Source organism: Apium graveolens, chromosome 1 (assembly GCF_009905375.1).
Source record: "Apium graveolens cultivar Ventura chromosome 1, ASM990537v1, whole genome shotgun sequence".
Taxonomy (NCBI): domain Eukaryota; kingdom Viridiplantae; phylum Streptophyta; class Magnoliopsida; order Apiales; family Apiaceae; genus Apium; species Apium graveolens.
Window position 1 is genome coordinate 73,257,438 of NC_133647.1, and position 20,811 is coordinate 73,278,248.

General features: G+C 37.2%; 1 protein-coding gene and 1 non-coding gene across 5 annotated transcripts; both read left to right on the top strand.

Moving 5' to 3' along the window:
• Positions 1–10,653: 10,653 nt before the first annotated feature.
• On the top strand, positions 10,654–10,760 carry LOC141680246 (small nucleolar RNA R71). The gene has a single exon (XR_012558295.1). It is a non-coding gene; the product is annotated as a small nucleolar RNA R71 (small nucleolar RNA).
• A 3,472-nt stretch (positions 10,761–14,232) lies between these two features.
• Positions 14,233–18,842, top strand: LOC141664338 (amidase 1-like). 4 transcript variants are annotated; one of them, XM_074470278.1, is made up of 9 exons: positions 14,238–14,456; positions 15,195–15,347; positions 16,295–16,428; positions 16,501–16,626; positions 17,031–17,213; positions 17,420–17,562; positions 17,786–17,872; positions 18,249–18,389; positions 18,474–18,839. In XM_074470278.1, exons 1-9 carry the CDS (start codon positions 14,284–14,286, stop codon positions 18,627–18,629), a joined length of 1,296 nt encoding a protein of 431 aa, XP_074326379.1. In that variant the 5' UTR covers positions 14,238–14,283; the 3' UTR covers positions 18,630–18,839. The 4 variants fall into 4 exon arrangements, with proteins under 4 accessions (XP_074326385.1, XP_074326379.1, XP_074326371.1 ...); XM_074470270.1 differs by having other exon boundaries at positions 14,239–14,456; positions 17,420–17,567; positions 17,704–17,872; positions 18,474–18,838; XM_074470275.1 differs by having other exon boundaries at positions 14,243–14,456; positions 16,304–16,428; positions 17,420–17,567; positions 17,704–17,872; positions 18,474–18,835.
• The last annotated feature ends 1,969 nt before the right edge of the window (positions 18,843–20,811 follow it).

A 20,811-nucleotide genomic window follows, 5' to 3' on the forward strand; every position in this document is an offset into this window, starting at 1 on the left:
AATTTTAAAATAATCATTCACTTACATTATAAATCAATTTTAATATGATTTGATATTAAAAATATGAGATATTATCAATGTTTTACATATTACAAATTAGTAGACCGTTTTTTATTTTAAAAATATACTAAAAATATAAATTATTATTTTTTATTATTTCCCGCATCTCCCTTAGAATTTCTGTTTAGGATTCAAGGTGTGTTCGAGGATCAAGAACGGGGAAAGTACTCCTCGACCCCGAAGTGACCCGATGCATATCCCTACAAACAAATTTCAATATTTTTGTTATAATTATATTATATTGTTTTGATTTTTTTTATTAACTAGGATCATATAACTTTAAATAAATATATAATCTCAAAATTCTCGGGGTATGTTAAATTAAACTCTACAATAAAAAATAAGCTCTCACCAATTAAGTTATCTAATATCACTATAATAGTATGTATGAAAAGAAAAAAGTAAAACAATCCAAGTAAAATGTTAAAATAAACATATATCGTATTTAAAAAATATTTCTACAGAGATGCAAATTCGTTCAAGATAATATTTGAATATATATGCAGGCCCGTGCCTCGCACGGGCTTTTACGCTAATTATATATATAATACTGCAACATCAAATTTTTGGGAAAATATTTTATTCGTAATTACTATTTTGTCCGTGTATTTTATTAAATATTAAAACTTGATGTTTTGGATGAGAATCGAACTCGTGTCAACTATTTGTAAATTAATCATATCAACCACTTGAACTAGAGACATATTTGCTTAAGTCTTGATTACATCAATTGTTGAGATATAGCTTACTTATTTATACGGAGTCTGTCTTACTCTATATTTAATTTGATATTTATTTTAATATATTTATAAAATATAATGATTTGAAACTTGATTAAAGAACTCATTTTTATATATCAACTTTATACTTGGGCAAAACAACAAGAATATATGTTTTTTAATTGTACAACTTTTTATTTATAGTTAAATTTAGAGTTCATAGATAACTTTAATAATTTTTTTCGTTTTAAACCCAAATTTCTTGTGTAACATAGCTAACTTTTTCTAATCAACTAACCGAAGCATTATCTTCCAATCATAGTAATTTTAAAAATATATTTTTCTCTGTAACCATTGAACCATGTTAGCCTCTTTATACCAATTTTATAAAAGTATAATGTAGGATATTCGTAAGTATAAAATATACGGTATCGATAGACGAACATTCGATAAATAAATAAACTCATCAAATAAATGAATAATCTCGATAAATAAAAAAATTACATTCTCGGATGTATTCATTCATCGAGATTTTATAGTACATGTTTGTGACTGTTCCGTAGATGAGCAAACCCGGACTAAAAACTGAAACCGAAACCAAAACCGAACAAAATCAAACTAACGACACCATTAAAAACTGACCAATTAATAACCAAACCGAATAAGAACTGATCCGATAATATGGTTGCAATTATTTTTAATGTTTTATAAATCGAATACAAACCGACCGAACCAATCCTTTCACAAATATTCAACACATCTGTAATTCACAAGTCATTTGATTACCCTCCATTTTCATTACTTTGGTAAATTTTACCATTAAAATTGACGTATAATTTATATATGTCTTACAACACAATCAAATAGTCAGGTTTATCCCAACAAGAGCAAAATGTCAAGGGGATAGATCGGTACAAAAATAACTCAGTACTTTTTTTAGTTATCTATGGAAGGAGGTGTTAGGGCGAAAACATGCACTAATATTCACGCAAGTATACGCGTTCGCAAGTAATATAGAATACTTTCTAGTTCGTTCCCTCAGAGACTCATACTAAATTATTGTCTAATTAAACTCACTCACCAATGTATGATTACTTCTCAATGTTAAGACACTAACACTTAAAATTGTTGATTAAATATTAACTATAATTAACTACTTAATTAATCACTTAACTAACACTTCAATTTATCAATAATAAAACACTCATGAGATCACAACTTCATTATTACTTCCTTCTATAGCCATTGTTATTACCTTTAGCATGTGACAGTGATGATATTAATCGAATAACACGAAACTGATAAAAGCCAACTTTCATTGTACTAATACCATTCTACCAAGCATCCACAATTAAGATAGAAGTTGAATAGTCATCAATTATGTCGAGTTCCCATATGTCTACAGAAATTGACAACACAACGATTTAAGCACAAGTTATTCCTTTTGATTACATAGGGCAAATAAAACTGTTAGAGTTACCCACTAATCATGCACAACGTACATGAACCTATGCTAGCATGGCAAGTTCTAAATCTCAAGATTCACCGTCGCTTCACAAGAGATTAACACCCTATCTTATATGTTCGCGACGCACATAAGACGAATACGCACAACCAATACTAGATATCATGCAATCATCACACACTAAAGTATTAAACAATTAACTAAAGAATTCCATAATAAATCCGTTGCAACCCCATGATCACGATTAGCCCATAATAGCATTTATCGTCATCATGGGTTCATATGAAATCATGATAAACAAACACAAGAAAATAATAACTAAACTAATTATATTAAAACATAGTACGTCACAAGAGTAAATAAGTTCAAAGCAAGAAAACTAGCATCCAACGTTACAACGAAACAAGAATCACAAGAATATATGCTTCCTCTTCGTTGCGGTGTGCTAAATCGGTCTTCTTCCTTATCTCTTTCGCTCCTTGCGTAAAAACACAATCTTCTTCAATCCACACTTGTGAAAACGTCTCAAATCTACTTATATAATAGTCCCATAAAACTCAGATTACATAGAAGTGGAAACCAAACAGAAGTAGAAGTCCTAAAATAATTTGCCTTTTTTCCCGACCCTGCGCGGCCGCTCAGCATAGCTGAGCGGGCGCGCAGCAAGGGAAAAATTCTGATTTTGCTCCGTTTCTTCGCTGTAATCTGCCCGTTTCTTTCCTCTCGCAATGGTGAACACATGCCAAGGCTTATTCTTGATGATTCCTCCCCCGAAATGCAACTAAAACCCTAAAATACATAAACACTAGAAAAACGCATCAAATACACAAAATACTTGATTTCAAGACACCAATTTAAGCCATTTTAAGACGCTCTAAGTGGTATAAAATGCCACTTATCACACCCCCAAACTTAAATCGATGCTTGTCCTCAAGCGTCACAGACTCAAAAACAAATAAAAACATGCATGAATGCAATCTATATGAAAATGCAGCGATCCCCCTTACTACTATTAACCAACCAAATTGTCACATCTCAACGAATGCAGTTAGACAACTAAAGATCAATAAACTCATGCAAACGGACATACAACCAGAAACGTGGTGTGTGCAAATGCTTAACAGATATGCTTCGGAACTAGACCAATTACTATGACTAGACTATCCTCAAGGCAATCCTACGATTATACAAAGAATAAAAAATTCTAGGCACAAAGTGATATACAACACTACAAGAACTCTGGAGCTTACTACGGAATCGTGCTTTTTATTTACAACTCAAATGCTTATTTGACCGTGCAATGAGTGAGGTCCACAAAAGACTTATACAATGGTATCCATGTAACGAGCGTTAGGTTAGCGGATCCCAGACTCTAAAAGCCTTAGGTCACTAGGCACAAAGTCCCCTAAGAACTTAATAACTCGAATATCAAAGAGCCCACTCTTGATCAATTATGCAATTTTTTTTTTAACTTCTGAGCAAGTGCATTTCGCTCCATCTTGCTCAACCCTATACTACTCGCACCATATGCGAGCCGGCTACTAGCCATTTGACGCCTAGCCACAACTAGCAACAACTTCCATATTTTTTTCTCCAGAATTTTTTCTTTTTCATGCCTTTATCACTAAGAACCTATAATCAAATTCTAAGCATAATAAGTAGATTGACCTTGAAAACAACCACATCATAACAACAATCCAGCCCTTACGCATTCTCTAAGACTTAGTGGACTTACAATTGTTTCTAGCATGCATATCAACCTACACAACTTAATATCACTTTAATGCTATCACTACACTCGCATCAATATCACAATTCAGTCGATAAATTATTGTAAAAGGGATCATGGTAAATGCATGAGAAAAAAAAACTATATGGCATAAATTATGCAACTATATGAACTAAACTATCATGAATATGCAACTAAATGACACACACACAATATTCCTTAACTACCACCCCCAAACTAAAAATCTTCACTGTCCTCAGTGAAAGTAGTAGAAAGAAACACAGGGTATACCTACTCGGAGTCATCATCATCATCACCCTCAGTGGGTGGAGTATCAGGCGGCGGGTATGCAGAGTCCTCACCAAAAACTGGCCACTGGATATCAGCTCCAAGGCCTCGAAAAGCAGTCCCTAACGCAAGGGTGAGCTCCTGAGCAAACCTGCTCTGCGTCTCATACATGGCATCCATCCGCCGTGAAAGCCTCCTATACTGGGCATCAACCATCCCAGCACCCTCCTGAGCTCTCGAAGAACCAGCCTCATCACGCCCTGGCCTAGCCATAGTAGCACCTCGTGCTGGACGCCCTCCTGGAAGATGATAACCCAGCCCATGCTCCTCAGGCTCACCACCGGTCCACTCCTGCATCCCATTCAGAGTGCCAGAATCAATCGGAGCTGCTGGCAACTGCAACTGCTCATGAGCTGGCCAGTTCACTCCCACTGCTCGGCATAGCTTCGTAACCGTAGATGCATAAGGGATGTTCATATGCTTTGCTCCCCTCAAAAACTTCAGAATTCCTTGGTAGATAAACTCACCAAGGTCCACATAGTATTCCTCATTCAGAATTCCCCACAACAACTGTGCTCTCTCAACTGTGACCTCGTGTGCATGCGAAGAAGGCAAAATATTAGCACAAATAAATGCATTCCATGCACGGGCATACCTGTTCATGGCGATCGCCGGAAAGTGACGATACTCATTAGTGCCGGTCCTGCAGGTCCAAACTGTGCCCGGTCGACAGAGAGTCGCACAAATCAAATCCAAGTCAAAATCCTCAGCAGTCTTTTCATTCCAGTTCTCCTCCTCGGGCTTCCTCTCTCGCTGTCCAATCACACGGCGAATCACCGCAGGATGATAATCAACCGTCAGCCCACGGACCACAGAAAACCCATTCTTTTCGGCCTTCGCGTTTGCGTAGAACTCACGAACAACGCTCATCGGTACTGCTTCGGGTGACTCACAAAAAGCTATCCACCCCTTCTCTGCAATCATGGGCAGCAACTCACCATCCCTCCCCGATGGTAAAAACCCCCTCTCCTTCAGAATCGGCTTCCCCAACAGCCTAGTGTACTCCTCCTCCGCAGCTCTGTCAGTTAACCGAGGCCTTGCAGCAGTACCCCTCGATGAATCAGCAGTAGGAACTGTGCTGCTGCTGTCAATAGTGCGTGCTCTCTTGGGTGCCATTGATTCGTGAATAAAAGTGTGTAAGAACTGATTTTTGATGTTTGTGAGAGGGTTTAAGTGTAGAAAGTTTTGTGGGAGATATGTAGGATATGTGTATGTATATATAGGGTGTGGATTAGATTAGGGTTTGGGAATTAAGGAGTAAAATGATGGGGTAGTGGGAACAAATCGTGGGTTTATGGGCTAAAAACTGTTTTTGTGTTTTTTTTTTTCTGAACTGAAAAAAAAATTCTGGTACTCGACCCCTGAGCGGTCGCTCAGCAAAACTGAGCGGGCGCTCAGCTTGCTGCGCGGTCGCTCAGCAAAGCTGAGCGGGCGCTCAGGGGGTCACTGGAAAAAAAAAATTTCAGCCTCTGTTTTCTGATTTTTTTGTGTTTTTGGATAGGTTATTAACTTCTAAGGGCTCCTGTAACAACAATTCATGGGTTGCCTCCCACGCAACGCTTCTTTTTCGTCATTAGCTTGACATTTCGTACCCTTCTCAAGTAGTCAACAAAATGGCACTAACCACTTCTCGGTTTGCCATGTCCCCATAGTAGTGCTTCAACCGCTGACCGTTAACCTTGAATGCTTGGTCCGGGTCATTCTCAAAAATTTCCACCGCTCCATGTGGAAACACAGTTTTGACAATAAAAGGTCCAGACCACCTTGATTTCAACTTCCCAGGAAAAAGTCGGAGCCGAGAGTTGAATAAGAGAACTTGTTGCCCTGGCACAAATAACTTTGGATGTAGCTTCCTATCGTGCCACCTCTTCACCTTTTCCTTATACATTTTGTTATTTTCGTACGCTTGAAGTCGAAATTCATCAAGTTCATTAAGCTGAAGCATTCTTTTCTTACCAGCTGCATCTAAATCCAGGTTCAACTTCTTCAATGCCCAGTAGGCCTTATGCTCAAGCTCCGCCGGTAGATGACATCCCTTACCGTACACCAACTAAAACGGTGACATCCCAAGTGGAGTTTTGTATGCTGTTCTGTAAGCCCAAACAGCTTCATCGAGCTTTAAAGACCAATCCTTCCTTGACGGACAAACAACCTTCTCTAGAATGCGCTTTATCTCTCTATTAGACACTTCCACTTGACCATTTGTTTGCGGATGATAGGCAGTAGCTACTCGATGATTCACATTATAACGCTGCATCATAGAAGTGAACTTACGGTTGCAAAAATGCGATCCTTCATCACTTATGATTACCCGAGGTGTTCCAAACCTTGTGAAAATTTGCTTATGAAGAAAATTTAGCACTGCCTTTGCATCATTTGTCGGTAAAGCTTTAACTTCGACCCATTTTGGGACATAATCGACTGCCAGCAAGATGTACTGATTATTGCAAGACGAGATAAAAGGCCCCATGAAATCGATTCCCCATACATCAAAGACCTCGACTTCAAGCATCACATTTAATGGCATTTCATCCTTCCTTGACAAATTTCCCACTCTTTGGCAACGATCACACCTTAAAACAAACTGATGAGCATCCTTGAACAAAGTAGGCCAGAAAAAACCTGCTTGCAGAATACGAGCTGTCGTTTTCTCACCACCATAGTGTCCACCATAAACCGTGGAATGGCAGTCTCGTAATATCCCCTCCGTCTCACAGAACGGAATACATCTCCTGATGATCTGGTCAGCTCCCTGTCTAAACAAATATGGTTCATCCCACATATACCACTTCACCTCATGCAGAAACTTCTTCTTTTGAGCGGATGTCAAATTAGGAGGCATTATATTGCTGACGAGATAGTTTACAATATCTGCAAACCATGGTTCTTCCTCCTGAATTGCAAACAACTGCTCATCCGGAAAAGATTCATTGATTAACGTCCTATCTTGTGAAGTAGAATCGGGATTCTCCAACCTAGAGAGATGGTCAGCTACTTGATTCTCAGTACCTTTTCTATCTTTGATCTCTAACTCAAATTCCTGAAGTAAAAGCACCCAACGAATGAGTCTCGGCTTCGAATCCTTCTTAGAAACCAGATAGTGAATAGCTGCATGATCAGTGAATACTGTTACTTTCGTACCAAGCAGATAAGATCGAAATTTCTCAAAACCAAAGACTATAGCTAAAAGCTCCTTCTCAGTAGTGGTGTAGTTCAATTGGGCACCATTTAAAGTCTTACTCGCATAGTAGACCACATGGAAGAGATTTTTCTTGCGCTGTCCCAGAACTGCACCTACCGCATAATCACTTGCATCACACATCATCTCAAACGGTTCTGTCCAATCTGGTGCTGTAATAACTGGTGCAGTGATCAAACTCTTCTTGAGAGTCTCGAATGCTGCCAAACATTCATCATCAAATTTGAAAGGCACATATTTCTCAAGCAAATTGCACAACAGCTTAGATATCTTTGAAAAGTCCTTGATGAATCGCCGATAAAAACCCGCATGACCAAGAAAATGACGGATTCCTTTCACAGAATTAGGTGGGGGAAGATTTTCAATGACTCCCACCTTGGCCTTGTCCACCTCCAGACCCTTGCTAGAGACCTTATGCCCAAGGATAATGCCTTCACACACCATAAAATGACATTTCTCCCAATTGAGCACCAAATTAGTTTCCACGCATCTTTTGAGTACGGCTCGCAGATTATTCAAACATTCATCATATGAGTGTCCAAAGACGGAGAAGTCATCCATGAACACTTCGACGTTATTTCCAATCATGTCAGAGAATATAGCCATCATACATCTCTGAAAGGTGGTCGGGGCGCCACATAACCCAAACGAAACTCTGCGAAAAGCAAACGTGCCAAATGGACAAGTGAAGGTAGTCTTTTCCTGATCCTCTGGTGCAATACAAATCTGATTATACTCGGAATAACCATCCAGAAGACAAAAATACTCATGACCCGCCAATCTGTCAAGCATCTGATCAATAAATGGAAGAGGGAAGTGATCCTTCCTTGCGGCTTTGTTCAATTTTCTATAATCCATGCATACTCTCCATCCTGTAACTGTTCGAGTAGGGATGAGCTCATTCTTTTCATTTGCGATCACAGTGATACCTCCCTTCTTAGGTACACATTGTACGGGGCTCACCCACGAGCTGTCAGAAATAGGATAAATGATGCCTGCATCTAGCCATTTCAGAATTTCTTTCTTCACCACCTCCTTCATGATGGGATTCAGTCTTCGCTGCTATTCCATAGTTGGCTTACTACCTTCCTCTAGCATAATTTTATACATACAATATGAAGGACTTATCCCCTTGATGTCTGCTATGGTCCATCCTATAGCCGATTTGAATTCTCTCAAAATCCTTAAGAGCTTGTCTTCCTCGCTACCTGAAAGGTCAGATGAAATAATAACAGGTAACGTAGATGAATCACCTAAAAAAGCATACCTCAAGTGCTCAGGTAATGGCTTGAGCTCCAAGGTAGGTGCTTCCTCTATTGATGGTTTGAGCTTCCCTTCAGCGTTCTTGAGGTCAGAAGTACCAAGAGATTCAAATGGTATGTCCAGGTTTCGCTTCCAGGGAGAAGCGTTCAGATATTGTAATTGCTCGTTGCTATCTTCATCATCGCTGTCAAAATCCCCCACTAAGGCCTTTTCCAATGCATCAGACTTTAGCATGTGATCGAGTTCCGAAGTAACCGCAGAATCAATCACATCCAATTTTAAGCACTCCTCCTCTTCTGTAGGGAATTTCATTGCCTTGAATACGTTGAAGGTCACATCCTGATCTTGGACCCGCATAGTAAGTTCCCCTTTTTGCACATCTATCAAGGTACGGCCAGTAGCCAAGAAAGGCCTTCCCAAGATTATGGGAATCTTCTTATCTTCCTCAAAATCCAGAATAACAAAATCTGCTGGAAAGAAGAGCTTATCCACCTTGACGAGCACATCCTCAACTATGCCCCTTGGGTAAGTGATGGAACGGTCAGCCAATTGTAGCGACATGTATGTGGGTTTTGGATCAGGCAGATCCAGCTTTTTAAAGAGCGACAACGGCATCAGATTAATGCTTGCTCCCAAATCACAAAGGCACTTGTCAAAAGTCAGATTGCCAATGGTGCAAGGAATGGTGAAGCTTCCTGGATCTTTCAGTTTTGGTGGTAACTTTTGCTGCAGAACAGCGCTGCATTCTTCCGTGAGAGCAACGGTTTCAAGGTCGTCCAGTTTCACCTTCCTTGAAAGAATAGTCTTCATAAACTTCGCATAACTAGGCATCTGTTCAAGAGCCTCCGCGAAAGGTATATTGATGTGAAGTTTCTTGAACACCTCCAGAAACTTCCCGAACTGTCTATCCAGCTTTTGTTGCTGCAATCTCTTAGGAAAAGGTGGTGGAGGATAGAGCTGTTTCTCCCCTGTATTAGCCTCAGGTAGAGTGTGTTCAACAGTAGTCTTCCTTGGTTCCGTCGCTTTCTCTTTTTACGTAGATTCTTCATCTCTAATTTTAGCTTCTACTTCTTTTGCCTTTTCAAAATCAGCTACTTTTCCAGACCTTAAGGTAATAGCCTTGACTTGCTCTTTAGCTTCCTTCCTGCCTGGTACTTCCGTGTCACTGGGAAGAGTGCCAGGTTGACGATTGAGCACTGCATTGGCTAATTGACCGATTTGATTTTCCAAGGTCTTGATAGAAACCGCCTGACTCTTGCACAACAGCTTAAGTTCCTCAAAATCAGCACTAGTAGGTGCAGCTGCACTTCCCTGTTGAGGATATGATTGCCTTGTAGCATACTGCTGTGGTTGCTGGAATCCAGGTGGGTTAAACTGTTTACTCACTCCTTGCTGATATGGTGGCTGAATAGCATTCTGATTATTTCCCCAGCTGAAATTTGGATGATTTCTGTTGTTAGGATGATAGGTCGCTGGCACAGGCTGCTGTTGTCGCTGATAATTATTCACATACTGAACAGATTCGTTGACAAGAGAACATTGATCCGTAGCATGAGAACCTGCACAAAGCTCACAAACCATAGCTATTTGATTAACTCCATACGTAGCCAGAGAATCAACCTTCATTGATAGCGCTAGGAGCTGGGCTGCAATAACGGTGGCTGCATCAACTTCCAGAATACCTGCTACCTTGCCTGACGTCATCCTCTGAGTTGGGTTTTGATGCTCATTTGCAGCCATCGTCTCTATAAGATTATACGCCTCAGTATAGCTTTTAGCCCATAAGGCGCCTCCAGCTGCTGCATCGAGCATGGGCCGAGATTGGGCCCCCAAACCATTATAGAAACCAGTGATTACCATCCAATCCGGCATTCCATGATGTGGATATTTTCTCAACATTTCCTTGTAGCGTTCCCAAGCCTCGCACATAGATTCTGTAGGTTGCTGCGCAAACTGAGTAAGAGCACTCCTCATAGCAGCAGTCTTTGCCATCGGATAAAACTTCACCAGAAACTTTTGCGCAAGATCTTGCCACGTAGTGATGGACCCAGCTGGTTCAGAATGTAACCAGTCTTTAGCCTTGTCCCTCAGTGAGAATGGGAAAAGCCTCAACTTGATAGCCTCATCAGTCACGCCATTATACTTAAAAGTGCTGCAGATCTCGACAAAATTCCTTATGTGCATGTTGGGGTCTTCAGTTGCCGCTCCTCCAAAAGAAACAGAATTCTGCACCATCTGAATAGTGCCCGGCTTGATTTCAAAGGTGTTAGCTTGAATAGCCGGATGAAGGATGCTTGACTGAATGTCATCAATTTTAGGCCGAGAAAAATCCATAAGAGCTGGATCAGCATGAACAATACGATCTCCCATATTTACTGGTTCTTTCTGCTCAGTTCCTGAATCCGAATTCTCAAAATCTAACTTCTCCGGAATATCAAGAACTTCGTCTGTCTCCTCAGCTGTATCTAAAGTCCTCTTGCGAGCACGAGAACGAGTTTGCATAAACGCTTGCTAAAGTACCTGAAACACAACCGGAAAAAAATAAGTAACTACTACGTTCTAATCACTGAGTCCTAATGACCAATGATGGTAAGTACATAAACTAAACAAATACGTCGAGTCCCCGGCAGCGGCGTCAAAAACTTGTTAGGGCGAAAACATGCACTAATATTCACGCAAGTATACGCGTTCGCAAGTAATATAAAATACTTTCTAGTTCGTTCCCTCAGAGACTCAGACTAAATTATTGTCTAATTAAACTCACTCACCAATGTATGATTACTTCTCAATGTTAAGACACTAACACTTAAAATTGTTGATTAAATATTAACTATAATTAACTACTTAATTAATCACTTAACTAACACTTCAATTTATCAATAATAAAACACTCATAAGATCACAACTTCATTATTACTTCCTTCTATAGCCATTGTTATTACCTTTAGCATGTGACAGTGATGATATTAATCGAATAACACGAAACTGATAAAAGCCAACTTTCATTGTACTAATACCATTCTACCAAGCATCCACAATTAAGATAGAAGTTGAATAGTCATCAATTATATTGAGTTCCCATATGTCTACAGAAATTGACAACACAACGATTTAAGAACAAGTTATTCCTTTTGATTACATAGGGCAAATAAAACTGTTAGAGTTACCCACTAATCATGCACAACGTACATGAACCTATGCTAGCATGGCAAGTTCTAAATCTCAAGATTCACCGTCGCTTCACAAGAGATTAACACCCTATCTTATATGTTCGCGACACACATAAGACGAATACGCACAACCAATACTAGATATCATGCAATCATCACACACTAAAGTATTAAACAATTAACTAAAGAATTCCATAATAAATCCGTTGCAACCCCATGATCACGATTAGCCCATAATAGCACTTATCGTCATCATGGGTTCATATGAAATCATGATAAACAAACACAAGAAAATAATAACTAAACTAATTATATTAAAACAGAGTACGTCACAAGAGTAAATAAGTTCAAAGCAAGAAAACTAGCATCCAACGTTACAACGAAACAAGAATCACAAGAATATATGCTTCCTCTTCGTTGCGGTGTGCTAAATCGGTCTTCTTCCTTATCTCTTTCGCTCCTTGCGTAAAAACACAATCTTCTTTAATCCACACTTGTGAAAACGTCTCAAATCTACTTATATAATAGTACCATAAAACTCAGATTACATAGAAGTGGAAACCAAACAGAAGTAGAAGTCCTAAAATAATTTGCCTTTTTTCCCGACCCTGCGCGGCCGCTCAGCATAGCTGAGCGGGCGCTCAGCTTGCTGCGCGGCCGCTCAGCAATGCTGAGCGGGCGCTCAGACCTCTACTGGAAAAATTCTGATTTTGCTCCGTTTCTTCGCCGTAATCTACCCGTTTCTTTCCTCTCGCAATGGTGAACACATGCCAAGCCTTATTCTTGATGATTCCTCCCCCGAAATGCAACTAAAATCCTGAAATGCATAAACACTAGAAAAACGCATCAAATACACAAAATACTTGATTTCAAGATACCAATTTAAGCCATTTTAAGACGCTCTAAGTGGTATAAAATGCCACTTATCAGGAGGTCGTAAAGAAATAGATTTGAGACAAAAAGATTTAATGAAAAAGATTATCCTCTTTCCCAAAATATATGTATATCCATTCACGATCTTATAATAAGAATAGAGGGTCATTCCATATGAATCGATAATTAGTTAAAAATTATGAACATAAATCATATTTATGAATAAATAATTCAGAATCAATATATACCCCCGTAAGGACATAATATGTGACGTCGAGTATACCCATGAATTGCATGGGGGAAATAGTTACTACCGCAAATATTTGAACAAGACGAGAAGATAAAAAAACTATCAAAACAACGCACATAACAACCATCGCCCATTTCACAGTAATTTTAAAATTTTCATTAAAATTTTCATTACTGTTAAAAATTAAAAATGTCTCGGTATGAAATGTTTAACTACCATCATTAATAATAATCATACCCCATTTCAATGATTTGGATCAATTCTTATTGCGTAGTTAATTCAAATCATTTATTTTAAATAGTAAAATGTTCGGTAAAGAAAATTAAAATAATATTTTTTTTATACTACAATCACTCTGAACACTACACGTTCTTACGTTTTTTTATAAATATACCCATATTCGTCAGCGACAAATATTTGTAAAATATATTTAATAAATATTAAAATACTTAAAATTAATATATAAGAACTGCCCGTGTCTTACACGGGTTTACGAGCTAGTTTTAACAATACAACAAATCAAATTTGTGATTCCATAAAAAATAGGGTTAATTGCACTTTGCACCCTACTACTATGTTTAAAAAACAAATTTGTACCAGAATTTTGGTAAATTCAGTTTGCACCCCTATACTTTAACTTTGGGATTTATTATGCACCCTTTTTCAGAATTTTGTCGAATTGGGTAGGGGTAAAACCGGAAATTTAAAAATATACTTAATCAAAATAAAATTTAGCTTGTCCAAATATTATTAAAAATTTTATATTATTTTATATCAACTATAAAATGATAAATTTTTAATTTTTAAATAGCACTATTAATTTTACATTCGATTTTCATTTTTTTAATATCACTTTTAAAATTTTATTACTCTATTTAATTAAATTTAATTATATAATCAAATTACTATTATCATTTAAAAAATTAAAAACTTAAAATTTTGTATCAAAATTCAATTTTTAACATTATATTAAAAGATATAAAATTAATTTACTTAATATTTTTGCTGAAAGGGGTGCATAATGAATCACAAAATTAAAATGTAGGGGTACAAACTGAATTTTTCAAAAGTTCTCGTACAAATTTATTTTTGAAACATTGTAGCAGGACGATTAAGTCTCAAAAATAATAACCACGTGGAGTCTAAGTGTAACAGTCACAAACACGCACGTGGAGTCTAAGTGTAACAGTCACAAACACGCATATACATGTATGGTAGTAGTAGAGATAGGTGGAGGAACACAGAGAATATGGCAGCAGCAGTGTCACAGTGTGGAGCATTCATAGAGAAATTCGTATTGAAGTCTCCGTCGTCGTCGTCATCATCATCATCTAGTCAAGAACTTCCTTTAAATGGTCTCACCTTTGCTGTCAAAGATGTGTGAGTCCACTCTATTCATTAAATTGTTCACTTTTACTTCTTATTTGCATGTTTAATCAGCTTGCTTCACTTTGTAGATTTGTGTGTTTTTTTTTGTGTGTGTGTGATTCTATTGGAGCAAAAGTTTGTCAATGTGTCTTAGAAAATAGACACTGGGACAAGTCAATCTATACTAGGCTGTAATCATAATTCTTGAACTCATTGCTGTTAATTGTCTATATATGGACCATTTTGGCAGCCGTATCTTATCCAAAATCTGATCTTTAAGATTTCCCATTGATTAATTATTATCACTGTTTTGTGTTAGGATTTAAGTACTTCAAAATTTGTGAGAATAATTTTAAAAATTGAATGTAAAACTAATAGTTTCTTGTAAGCTTAGCATAAACAATCTCGCTTCAAGCTCCAATTTTTCAAACAAACATATTCTTGAAGTTTATAACTAAATCCCAGTTCTGCATATATGAATTATATTTGAATTTAATTATTGGTGTAGTTATTGTCAAAATTAGTAGTGAGATGTAAGATTATATTTTCTTGTAGTGTTTGATAATATGCTTGATGGATATAGCACATGTTGGAGGCACTTTGCCATTTACCAAAGCTTTGGATGCTATATTAATAACCCTTTTGGTTTTATGTTGAACAAGATATGGTCACTTTTGAGTTTTGGGTCTTTAAAGAGTGTTTTTCGGGGAGATTATTTCTTGATGTAGTAAATGTAACTTTTGATATCAGATTTGATGTGGAAGGATATGTTACTGGGTTTGGCAATCCAGATTGGGCTCGCACTCATTCAGCTGCTACATCAACTGCTCCAGCTATAACGGCTCTACTGAGAGCAGGAGCAACATGTGTTGGCAAGACGGTGCTGGATGAAATGGCATACGGGTAAGAATAGCATCTCCACATATATAATCTAATTTGCAATCTACATGTATAATCTAGTTTGTGAGCGTGCTCATTTTTTGCCTATTAAATTTTATTGTACTAGTTTAACACACTGAACGAAATATAAAGAAAAGATAAACAAAGAAACTCATGTAAAACTTAACTGGACAACGTTCAGATTAGAATTGATTTTTTCTGCTGATGGATCACTCAACAATCAAACCTACTAGATTTCTTTACTTGTCAGCATGCTCTAATCATCCTCATATTACCTTTATTTCAAGTACAATTAATTAGTTACTGTTACCTATCACGATTTCACTTATCCAAGTTTCAGAATTAAGTTTGATTTTTTTATATTGCTCAATCTCTATTCATTTTTTTGTAAAACCATAAAGAATAATTCCATGAAGAAATATTAGTATCTTACTTAAAAATGTGAAATACTACAACCTAAACCTTTTCAAGCTTGTAGAAGAATTAGTTGACATTGTTTATTTTGGAGGTACTTCAAAATTTACAATGTACTTTGATTGAGTGGAAATTACATGATTTGGATATGTGATGAGTAAGTCGCTACTACGTCATTCTTCCTTCCCTATCTAGAGTATAATACTACTCTTGAGCTTCGTCTGTACTCAGCCACAGATTATCGTGTATATCACCAGTGTTTCGATACTACTTTGATGAAACCGAAATTGTATAATGTTTGAATATAAGTTTATAAACCACAAATTTTTTTTTTACTTTTGAAGCTTACCGAGCACCAGAAATTTGTAAAGAATTCTTGTTCAGTGTGAGAGTAAATCAATAAAAGAGAATTCATAATTTGTGTTTTTCAAGAGCTTCTAGAAATTTGTTCATTGTTTGCCTTAGTCTTTTGCACTACAATAGAGGATCCTAGATATTAACATGCGTAAAAGGTACATACTGATGGAATTTTTAAGCTTTGGCAGAGTTAGTGGAGAAAACAAACATTATGGAACACCCACCAATCCATCTGCACCAGATCGGGTACCTGGAGGATCTTCTAGTGGATCTGCTGTTGCAGTTGGAGCAGGAATTGTTGACTTTTCTTTAGGTAAAATATTAGACTTGTGATATTCTTTTATTCTTGCATTTAAACTAACTGAATTCAAGTTTATTGGCATAGGTACTGACACTGGAGGAAGTGTAAGAATTCCTGCATCTTATTGTGGGATTTTTGGATTTCGGCCCTCTCATGGAGTAATTGAAACTACTGGTGTTATTCCTATGGCACAGAGTTTTGACACTATTGGTGAGTATGCTGAACAGCTTAAACTAACTCGCATAGTTTACATATAAAAATCTAGGTGAAGGCGCATAGAAATCGAGCATTAGCGTTCACAGTTTTGCAAGTGATGAGTTGAGTGACATATATTCATGCCTCGGACTGGTGATTAATCTTGCTCCTGAAACCTTTTATATACTGCAAATCAATTTGTAATTGACACCTAAAATTTCATCATCAACGGGTATTTGCTTGCTGTTTCCATTTAGTATTTTGTTAGAAAAATTACTACTAAACTACAAGAGGATTTATGTTAGAAGAATACTAGTTACCTGTGTAATAGAGAAATCATGAAACAGTTGTTCTAGATTATAGAATACCTTATGTTTGGCAAGTTATACCTTTAACTCTCTACAGTTAATATTTCTCAGGATGGTTTGCTAGGGATCCTGTGTTATTGAATCAGGTCGGACGTATACTGTTGCAAATTCCCCAAACTGATCCTCTAAGACTATCTCGTATTATCATTGCTGAAGATTGTTTTAATCATGTTAGTCTTCCAAGTGATCGCACAACTGGAGTTCTTGCCAACTCAGTAAAAAAGTTATTTGGAGGTAATTAAGTTATTGTTTTAGACACTCTTCTTTTCGAGGAATATTAGTTTGCATCTAAAGACTAGTGAGAGATTTGTTTTTATTTTATGGTGTAATTCTATATATGTAAAGATATTAACCCATGTCCACGACTACATCTCCTTTCCTTTCTTTTTATCAATAAATGATGTTTCTCAAACGTGGGTGTTCTTCGTATGTTGATATAGGCGATGTTATAAGAAAGACTAGACTTGGTGACTATGTAGTGCAGAATGTACCAAGCTTAAAGCATTTCCGGTATAAAGTCATTGGAAATCAAGATTATGATACAGAATCTTTGGTATCTCTTTCGTACTCGATGCGTTTGCTTGTAAGGTGCACTCTGAATGGATCTTGATGCAGTGTTGTATTTGAAAATATACAAGTTGTTTGGTTATTGTCTTAATAAGTTTATACAATATAGTCATATTTTGACTCCTAAATTCCTATCCTGATATTTTTCAAAACTTAGGTATCAGCTGAAGAATAATCATGGTGAATGGGTCAGAACTGTTAAACCTGATTTTGATCTAAGAATGTCTGAACGTGTACAGGGAGCCCTTACAACAACAGAGAAAGATATTGAACATTGCCACTCTGTTAAGACCGAGTTCCGTGATGCTCTCAGTGCACTTTTAGGGGTTAGCCCTTCACTCTTTCACACAAATACACAAGAACACGTATAAATGCATCACAACACAAATTCAAATATTAGGATTTAGATCCCAAGACGGTGTAGAAACAAATATAAAATAAATTCAAGTTAGTACTGGTGTTGGCACTTTATGAACTGAATATAATTCACATTGGTAGATGACTTTGGCACTTCAGGAAGTAACTGAAATTCACATTGCTAGATGACTCTAAATAATACACTTCGTTTGGTTTGGAAAGGATCTAAACAGAAGTATGGTAGTGTATGGTAGTCTTTTACACGTCTGCCAAAGTAATAAATTAGGATTTCATGAACCAAAGTTTTGATTATTACAGAAATAATTTAAGAAAATGATTTCACAGGACTGTGAAATCCTTGCTATTCCTACGGTTCCTGGACCTCCCCCGAAATTACAATCGGAAGCACTAGTTTCATCAAAATCATTTCGTAACAGGAGTTATTTTAGCTTTCTATCTGTAGCAGCATTATCTGGATTTTGCCAGGTAATTAACGGAGAAAAATTAGCTCTCTCCATCTCACTAAGCTTATATCCTAATATTCTTTTCGGATATTGGTTTGCTTTGCAGGTTAGCATACCTCTAGGAAATCATGATGGTCTTCCTGTTTCAGTTTCCTTGGTAGCAAAACTTGGTTCTGATGGATTTTTACTAAATTTTGTTGAGTCCCTTGACGAAACCATTAAAGAGCAGATTGAAATGGCTGAGCAATTAATCAGCAGCTAAAGTTTGTGTTTGTATAAACACTATGGCAACCTTTAGACAAATATTATGGGCCATTAGTGTGAACTGAATGTAAATTTTGTTTTGGATATTTATTAATTTATTAGAATACAATATACAAATTGTGACACTATAAACAATTTATGATTTGAGACTAGTAGAATTATATTTATGTTGACACTGGTCAACATTGGGGGGTAAATAGGTAGGTACATGAGAAAAGATTCTCCTAATATTCCAATGGCAAAAGTTACTTAGTGTAGTCTCTAAAAATTTATGTTAAATTCATTTTTATATTTAAAGTATCTTTTAAATATATTTTTTTCCAAAGAAAATGAAATTTAATCGTTCATCATTACAAAATTGAATTGTGTAATAGTCACAATCCAAACACGATTATCTATAAAACAACTATACCTTACGTTTTATAGTAAGCTATTTTGTCCGCCGACCGTTTGATAAATTTCAAAGACACCCTGCGATCTTTTAACTCCATTAAGTTCTGTTTGCATTCCTCCACAATTCTGCCCAAGTAAACTTCTTGAATTACCAGAAAGCAGTCGGACTCCACCTCCACACCTGACCACTGCTGGTCCTTTATCCAGCTTGATGCTTCTCTAAATCCTATGGCCTCAGCCATTTATGGTTCCCTGCTACCTTGTTTACAGATTGGGACACCTTTTATCACTTCACCATTATGATTACGACCTATCATCGAGAAGCTACCTGTGAGTAAATATATTATTTATCAAATCTTCATCCCGATGGTTACTACCTGTGATCATTACAGATACAACCAAATTATTTGTAATGGATTCATTATCCGTTTGAATGTACGGGTCCTCAGCCTCTGGCAACCATGGATCATGACAAATACTAACATTTTGTCCTGAACCAACTCTGCGAACTGCACCTTGTTTCAGTAGCACATGAGCCTCCATAATATTCCGTCATATGTAGCTTGGGTTAGCACCAGTACCAGCAGCAAGAAACGTGGCATTTGGATAGTAACACACTTAAAAAAAATTCGACTAATCAAGCTTTTCGGGTGCACTATTAACCTCCAGCCTTGCTTCCTGAGAAGGGCAACATTAGAATCATGTAAATTTCTAAAAACCCAGACCACTATCTGATTTACTTTTACTCATTCTCTCCCAATTCATCCAATGAATACCCATATCCTTCTTTGTATCAGATCTCCACCAAAATTTACACGTAACACGCTCCACATCTCTGCATAGTTCCACGGGAAGTAAGAACACACTCAGAGCCTAATTTGGTAAAGCTCGAACAACAGTTTTTAAAAAATTATCTCCTTTCCGCCCTTCGATAGGAACATCTTATCCCACCCCTGAATTTGATCCTGCATACAGTGTTATAAATAACCAAGCACAACCGATTTATTCTGTCCCATAGTGTTTGGGAGCCCCAAATAGGTGCTATTATCAGCTGCTTCCTGAAATGTTAAGCTAGCGCTCAACTCATTCTAATAAGCTTCACTTCAAATTTGTACAGGTTTGAACACATGACTGAACAAGGAAAAAAAGGGTTCCTTATACGATTGAACAAGTAACTACTTATGGGAACAAACTCTACTGGCGATGATATTGCAGGAGGGTGCTGCTCAGGAACAAAGGCTTCTGGGACCCTTTTATTGCCTAAATATTGAACATGCACGAGAAACAATACTGCCTGTGTCAGAATATACATCTGCGGAAAACAATTCTGCCTGTGTTGGATATATTGCAGGGTTCATTTGGGGCACTGAAGAATCCTGGATAGATTTGTTTCTCATGTATACAATCCTTCTGTGGAAGTTTGAATGTACGTACAGACGAAACAAAAGAAGGGCTGGCTGCAGGACAGTACTGAGGAAGTAGACGACCAGATAACGAAATCCAGATGCATTACAAATGGTAATTTGCATATTCTTCCACTTGTAGGCTAATTAGACCAAGATCCCTTGCCCTTTTTTGGCGTCTGAAGTTTGTATTATTTTATTTTTCTTCTTCTCTTTGACTTTTTTGTTCATTGTAATGTTAGGGGTTGGAAGAGCAATCAAATGTTAATTGCAGGTAGTTGAATGTCATGGACGCTTCGTTCGAGTTCAGACTGTGTAACGCCCCAAATCCGGGGTCATACTATGAAACCTCAATCCAAAATTAACCTGTTTAATCAATAAATA